At 50.1% G+C, this 7,775-nt stretch overlaps 1 protein-coding gene across 2 annotated transcripts in view; it reads left to right on the forward strand.

Annotated features, from left to right (window-relative positions):
• XXYLT1 (xyloside xylosyltransferase 1) overlaps window positions 1–6,092 on the forward strand; it is a 171,098-nt gene extending 165,006 nt beyond the window's left edge. The window contains exons 4-5 of one of the 2 annotated variants that reach the window (XM_037153413.2): window positions 3,832–4,228; window positions 4,948–6,092. In XM_037153413.2, coding sequence (XP_037009308.2) covers window positions 3,832–4,228 — 397 coding nt within the window. In that variant the 3' untranslated portion in view covers window positions 4,948–6,092. Of the gene's footprint in view, window positions 1–3,831 lie in introns of both variants that reach the window. The other variant, XM_037153414.2, reaches the window with a different exon arrangement.
• Window positions 6,093–7,775: the final 1,683 nt, after the last annotated feature.

A 7,775-nucleotide genomic window follows, 5' to 3' on the forward strand; every position in this document is an offset into this window, starting at 1 on the left:
ACAGGACCAAATCTGGACAGTCAGGCAGAGTGACGCCACTGGGGTGTGAGTGTGGGCAGTTAATCAGAGACGCTTCTGGAAGCTCCAGGACTCAGAACCAGATGTGGCATTCACACAGGCCTCCTGCAGCCTGCGCATGTGCCAGGCCAGGGCCCTGTGAATATACAGGGTCTGACTCAAACAACCCCCCTTTTTATTACAAAGGATTTTATTAGAAAATCGTAAGCACGTAATTCTGTAACATAACAATATCACACTCAAGTGCACCATAGGACATGTTAGGTGAAATGTTCAAATTAAAACCACAGATTACTACACCCATATTACTACCCTACCACCTGTATTACAACACTCAGGCAGGCGTTGCTTCTGCCGGACCCTGTGCATGGCAGCTCCAGGCCCTCTGAGGAGGGCGTAGGCCGGGCACTCTCCGACCTGCTTAGGTGGCTCTGGAGTCTGACCCCTGAGTTGAAGTGCCAGCGGCAGTGGCATGATCTGATGGCCCTGTCCCCAGTGCCCCTGGCCTTGGGATGTGCCAGCAAAATTCAGAAAAAAAGATCGAAATCTAAATACTGCTCCTTGGAACATTAGCCCGTGGAATGTGAGACAAGGATGAAAGAGACCTCATGATCAGAAGGCCTGGATTCGAGTTGGGGCCTTGCCCCTGGCACATTGAGGACCTCGGTCCCCTCCCCGTTCAAATGCATCGTGGGAGCAAGAGCCGAGGGAAGATAGGAGGGCTCTGCCACTCTCTCCCTTCTGGGCAGGTGAGAAATGAATGGACCCCCTTGTGAGGCAGTTTCTCAGGGGACCAGAGCCCCTGAAGGGAGCGCTAAGCCCTCCGCCTCCCTGTGTCATTCTCTCTGCCTCAAGGCTGTCGAATTTCCTCCACAGGAACCCACTGGCAGGGAGGACAGAGAACCCCACCGTGCCTCTGAGAATGTGCTCTGTCTGTCTGGGGTCATTTGGGGGTGTCGGTGTGCTTTGAACAAGGGCACCCTGGAAATAATCTTGTACTTGGAGAACCATCAGTTTATTTTTCAGGCTGTGTCTCTGCGTCAGCATTCCCTGTCCTTCCTCTGCTCTGCCTGACAAATCATAGTGCGCTGCTGTCCTGGACCTGGCTTTTTCTGGCTGTGTGGTACAGAATGCCTCTCGGTCCTGACTGAGTGGTGGGGCCGGGCGTCATGTTCCCAAAGAGGCACCTGGGTTATGGTTTCTACCTGGAGGGATGTTCTGTCCTCGCTCAGTCTGGCGCCCCTCTCCTGGGCCTGTTGAGTTCAGTGTCAGGTCACACTTGCATAGGCAGAGCGGATCTGGGGAGCCGCGCTGCCGAGGTTGGTAAGAGTGCCTGAGGCCGCAGCCGCCTCTCTAGCAGTGGGGGATTACAGGTCTTCTCTCTGCTGCTGAAACTGTGCATCCTGCTGTTTTCCTGCCCCTGGTTCCAGCCAGCATAGAAGGTTATGTAGCCTGAGCAGCTCTGACCTTTTGTCATTCCTTGTCAAGTCACTTTTTTGTCCCTGGGGTCCTAGCATTCAGGCACTGCGTGAGGTTGCGGACAAAGCAGAGGCAGGCACTGGTGGTCCTGGGAGACCACACAGACCCCAGAGGGGCTGACTTGACCCCACACCTCCTACCACCTGGTCCTCTGGGAAGGAAGGAGAAACCTGGGGAAGGTACAGAAGCATGGTGGGCTCAGTGGCTTGTGAGTTGTCCAGGGCTCCCCAGGCGCCGCTCTGCCTCTCCACTGCTGTCTTCGCAGCCCTGTCCTCGCCTCCTGGTGACTGTGGCGCCTTGGCAGTGGTGCACCCCTCCCCCAGCTGCAGGGTTCCAGCTCAAACAATGCACCTGTGTTGTGGTGGCCCAGGTCTGTTTGGCAGAACTTTAGCCGGTTTGCAACTGGGACCTGATATTAACCATGTGGAAGAAACAGGGTAAGGTGAGCAAAGAGCTGCCAAAGCACATTGCGACCCTTCCGCGATCCCATCAGTGCAGGCCTTTGCTGCCAGAAACACTCCAGCATCTCAGCTGGCTTGGGAAGCTTATTTTTGCCAAGGTTTTTATCACTAAGCAGGCGCCAGAGCGCTGCTGCACTCATAGTCCGGTCATGGCCAAGCCCAAACAACGAGCCTGTGTGTCCCACGTGTGGGAATGTCCAAAGGGAATGCTTCCCCGCGCCAGGATCACCCTGCCGGCACCCTTTGTGATAGGCGACACCTCAAGGAAGGTCTCTCCATCCCCAAACTTGCAAACGTGGTAGAGCAGGAGAAGGGTCTCTGGTAGCCCACCTGGGCCAGGTCTCTGGTTCTCCTTTGACAGGTCCATACACTTCACCGCACACATCCTGTCCTGTGACTGGTCAGGGAAACCATGGCTGGGGGAGGCCAGAGGCTGGCACTTCCAGGCTGGCAGCAGAGCTGCTTTTGCCAGGACGCATTCCTCACCCTAAGATTCTCCAGGGGAGGGCGAAGCAGGTGAAAATAGGTGAGATACAGTCTGACGCAGAACACTGGCCTGCCCCACTCCTGACCTTGCCCATGACAAAGGGTCCTCTGTCCTTGCTCCAAGTCTCTGATCCCTCTGCAGAGACTGCGTCTCCGAGGAGGACGTGGGCCTGGGCCTCTGCCCCTCCGCTGCTCCCCCTTTGCAGCACACAGGGACCTGACATTGCAGAGGCTGGAGAACAGAGGAGCCAGTGCTCTAATGTGTCACCCTAGGGAGGTTCCGACTCTGCCCTCGCTTCTCTGGGAGGAAGTGTTTGGGTAGAGGACCTAGAAGGCTCCTCCTGGGGCTAACGTTCCAGGAACTGGAGGTCTAAACGACTTCTAATCCACCTAGAGAGAAATTGAAATTGAAGTGACAGTCCCTGTAGAGTGGCTGCTGATTTTCACCTGACCCATGAGTGTGAGTCCTGAGCTGTTTCAAGCCTCCAACCACTGCCCGTGATAGAAATGCTAGGCTTGGGTCTTTTTGTGTTTTAATATTTTATTTATTTATTTTTAGAGAGAGGAGAAGGGAAGGAGAAAGAGAGGGAGAGAAACATCCATGTGTGGTTGCCTCTTGTACATGCCCCACCAGGGACCTGGCCCACAACCCAGACATGTGCCCTGACTGGGAATCAAACCAGCAACACTTTGGTTCACAGGCCAGCACTCAATCAATCCACTGAGCTACACCAGCCAAGGCTAGGCTTGGGTTCTTAAAAAATGAGGCTTGTTCTAAGGCAGACATTTTTGTTTCAGGCTGTGTGTAGCTTCCTATGCCTTTACCAGATCACCATTCAGAATTTTTCCCCTCCTCTCTCTCTCTCCTTTTCAAGATCACAGACAAAGACGAGGGTAGAAAGTTCCCCTGGATTGTTACACTGGGCTCTGGAGCCAGCCTGGGTTTAGTTCCTGCTTTTGCTGCCTACTGGTCATATGTCTTTGGGCAAGTTACCAAGCTTCCTTGTGCGTCAGTTTCCTCAGCTGTGACGTGACTGTCATCTCACAGAGTACCCATCTCATAGGGGTGTAGTGACCTAGTACAGGGCTGGTGCATCCTGAGTCAGTGCACATGTTAGTGATGAGGATGAGGTCATCCTGCGGTAGGTAGCAGAGGATCATGGGAAGAACACGAGGCTTGGAGACCTAGGTCCAGATCCCATTTCTGCCACTTACCTGTGATAACGGTACCAGATTCTGAACCTCAGCATGTCTCCGTTTTCATAGCTGTAAAACTGGTGTAAAATCGTATCTTCCTCCAGGGCGCTTGTGAGACCCAGGGGAATAGGGCTGGCAAACTCTTTCACCCAACAAACCGGGCTAAGTCTGCTCTCTTTCCCCTTCCCAGGCACACATTCTGGCAGTTCCGCCATGAGAACCCCAAGACCCGGGTCGGGGACCCACCTCCCGAGGGGCTACCTGGCTTCAACAGTGGGGTGATGCTGCTGAACTTGGAGGCCATGCGACAGTCCCCCCTGTACAGCCACTTGCTGGAACCAGCACAGGTGCAGCAGCTGGCCGACAAGTACCACTTCCGAGGCCACCTCGGGGACCAGGACTTCTTCACCATGATTGGCATGGAGCACCCTGAGCTTTTCCACGTGCTGGACTGTACCTGGAACCGGCAACTTTGCACCTGGTGGAGGGACCACGGCTACAGTGATGTCTTTGAGGCCTACTTCCGGTGCGAGGGCCACATCAGGATCTACCACGGGAACTGCAACACCCCTATCCCAGAGGACTAGGTACAGTCTTGCCTGCGGGCCCTTGGGCCTCTGGATCTGGGGGAAGGCAAGGAACGGGTGCCTCTGAGGCCCCCAGGTGGTACCTGAACCCTTGAGAGACACTGCAGGAATGCTTTGTGATCAGGCGCTGCAGCTCTCCCGCCCTGTGGGTCACTGCCCTGAGGGCACCCAGTGATGACTGGCCTGCACACTGATGGTGCTTGGGGACTTTTCCCTCCAAGGGGACGAGCATCATAAAAGGCGAGCATGGAGATATCTCCTGGTGGGTTAGGAAGTAGGCGTTCAGAGAGAAGAAAAGAAAGAAAACTATGCCCTTTGACCTTAGCCCCCAAAGAATGGAAATCCTTTTAACAGCCGGCCTTTCTTGGACCAAATATAAATTTATTTTAAATTGATAGGCTTCCATTTAGAGAGAAAGAACAAACAGAACTTCTACAGCTCCCAGTGAGCTCTGAACCCGTGAGCCAAGGTTTTAACAGCCAGCCCTGATGTTAAACATAGCAAAGGCCGCCCTTCGGCCTGTGCACCCAGGAAGCTGTGCTTACTCCCAGGATGCTCAGGTTTCCTGCTGCAGGTGGAAAGCTCGCCGCCTATTTGGGAAGGACCTTCAGTGCCAGCGGGGGCCCTCATCACAAAACTGGCCTCATTACTGTCGCCTTCACAGGTCTTACCTCCCAGCTGCAGCACACACCCTCACTATCCCTTATTCATCCAAGCAGCTCCAGACTGTGCTCGGAAATCAAATCCGCCATCAAAGCACAGAGGTTGGCCACCCCCAAGGACAGACAGTGGAATTGTCCTGACCGGGAAGACTCCTTCTGAAGAGGAGCCCAGCTGTGCGCGAGTGTGACTGCGTGGCTCTGACGGGCCCTCGCTCTTAGTCTTGTAAGCATTCCAGTCTTTGTCTTAAAAAATCATGCTCCCGACTTTCTCATTGCACCACATCAGACCTACACCTTGGAAGAAACGAGGACATTTTTTTAAAGTTCTTCTTTTAATGAGTTTTTCTGTGAGTGAGCTGCAAACAGGAAGCCCTTAGGGGTCCATTTTGCAGAGTCCAGCTGAAGTCCTTGGGGAAGAAATGTTGGATTTCCCATCTTACTTTCTCTCAGTTTCATTTACTTTTTTCTTTCTTTTCATCATGAGTGAGAATAGCTAATAAAGAATTGTGGAGAACTCAGTGATATCTGTCATTTGTGCTGTGACCCCAGTTTTCCGTTACACGATGGCTCTGTATTCCATGTGTGCTCAGTGTCACTCAGCCTCCCTGCCCACGCGACGCCGCTGAGTGAGCAGGTCTCTGAGGACCAGGGGAGGGCATGTCTGGGAGGCACGGGAGAGTGGCAGTATTCCGTGGGGTTCACATTGAGAATCACTTTACGCTAGGTATCGGCAGGCCCCGCTGCTCCTAGGAGCAAAGACACCCCGCCCTTTCCCCTCCCCTCTCCCCAGACTGTCCGCTTGCTTTCCTCCCCCAGCTCTCTGCTCTGATGGAATTGACCTGTTTTTTTAGGCGCTTGATTTCCTATTTATAACCGCCAGTCATCAGATTTCTGCCGTGTGCCAAGCACTGCATTGAGAGATTTATGCATACTATCCATAATACTAATGAATACCTCATGAAGGGTGTTACAATCTTAATTTATTGTAAGAAAATAATGAGAAATATGGACAGAGAGTCATTGTTTGTCACAGCATTTTTTATAATAAAAATAAAACTGGACCAACCTAAGATGTTGAAAGGGGGAGAGCATAAATAATGAATGTTGTATCCATATCATGGAAAAAATCATATTTCTGGAGAATATTCAATTACTGGGAAATGCTTATAATATGCTATTAAGTAAAGAATGGAAAATATCGATTATATGTGCAACATGTTCCTAATTTTATTTTTAAAGTCACATTCATTTGTGTATGTGTGTGTATATACATGTATATATTATGTATATATACATATGTGTGTGTACATATAAACAGAGAGAGCCTGCTCTGCTATATTTTATTAATCTCTAAAAAATGTGTTTTAAATACCATGTTTTACAAAACCCAGTTATTTCAATGGGAAAAAAGTGGATAAAATACAGGAGCATTTTAGACTCACAATAACAAAGGCACTTTTTTCTGCAGTAATTTCAGTAATTAAAGTGTTTCTATAGCTATGAGTGTCTTTTATTACAAGGGGAAAAAAATAAACTGGCTGATCAAACTGGACAAAAGCCAAACAAAACCTGTTTATTTCCTTTTGAGATCCCCGACGCAGGAGCTTTCCCCCTCCTCTGTCACCAGCGGCCTTGGCCTCACAGCTCCACGGTAAACAACAAAATAACTCAACAGGAAATTCCATCAGACCAACAAAGCCACCGTGTATTCCTGTGCTTTACCACGAGCAGCTTTCTGACAGCTCCTGCAAGGCCAGTTCCTGACGGGGATCTTGTTAGAATGAGTGCTGTGCAAACAATTAATTGTGCTGTGTTTAATTTGCCTGACAGAAACTTCCACTGTAGAGTACAAGCCTGTAGGAGAGAATAGAGCAGAATTGTGAAAAGAGAACATTTCTGGGTAGTAGCATTAAGGTTCTTTTTATCTTCACCCGTATTTACTTCTATATTTTCCATAGTAAATATTAATTACTTTTATAATAATAAATGCTGTAAAATTTTAGCCACCCACCTTCCCCCTATTGCAGGTCAGTATCACCCCAGCCACTTTATAGCTCACGGTTGACCTTAGTTACCATCCCCCATAAGAAAACAATCCCAGCTAAGTAGGCTCTGGGTTTTCAACTTGCACTACGGATGCCCTAGTTCTCTAAATAAAAGAGACCTAATAATAGCATCTCCAGACTCTGCTTTCATTTCTGATACCATCATCTTTTGTGTGTACACAAATAATAATGGCTTTTGGAAAGCTCACAGGCTTGTAGACGAGATTTGTTCTTGTATACGTTTCAAAACCAAACTATTGCATCTCCTTCAGAGCATCTTGCCAAGCCAAAGAGTGGCTTGCTGGCTCAGGGGACCCGCAACCTAGAGCAGGCCAGGAGTTTGTGGGTTAAGGGAGCAAGTGCAGCGATGACCTGGAACCCACTTTTATTAAAGGCCAAGCTTCTGTTCATTCTAAGACCTCCTGGCCTCCTGGCTCAGTATGGGAGTCCCAGAGATTGGGCTGAATGTGAGTTTGGCAGGGCCAGCAGAGATTCTGAGAAAGCCGGGTGTGTGGTAGAGAGAACCACACACCTCTAAGACAGAGGCCTGGCGTTGAATCCACATTGTGCCCTCCCTACTTGGGCAGCCTTAGACAAGCAAGGTCACCTGTTCCCCATCTGTGGACAGGTAACAAGGGTTCCCTCAAAAGGAGTGTGGGAAACTTCCCAGAGAAGAGAGCATAATGGCTTGGGAAGCTGAGAAACAGTTACACAGATACAAGGGAATTCTTAAAATTACTACCTAAAACATTCTTTTTTAAAAATTAAACTTATTGAGGTAACATTGGTTAATAACATGTAAGCTTCACTCCGTAATACATCATCTGTGTACTCCACTGT

This window comes from Artibeus jamaicensis, unplaced genomic scaffold, assembly GCF_021234435.1.
Source record: "Artibeus jamaicensis isolate MK-2021 breed Jamaican fruit bat unplaced genomic scaffold, CSHL_Jam_final contig_466, whole genome shotgun sequence".
Lineage (NCBI taxonomy): Eukaryota > Metazoa > Chordata > Mammalia > Chiroptera > Phyllostomidae > Artibeus > Artibeus jamaicensis.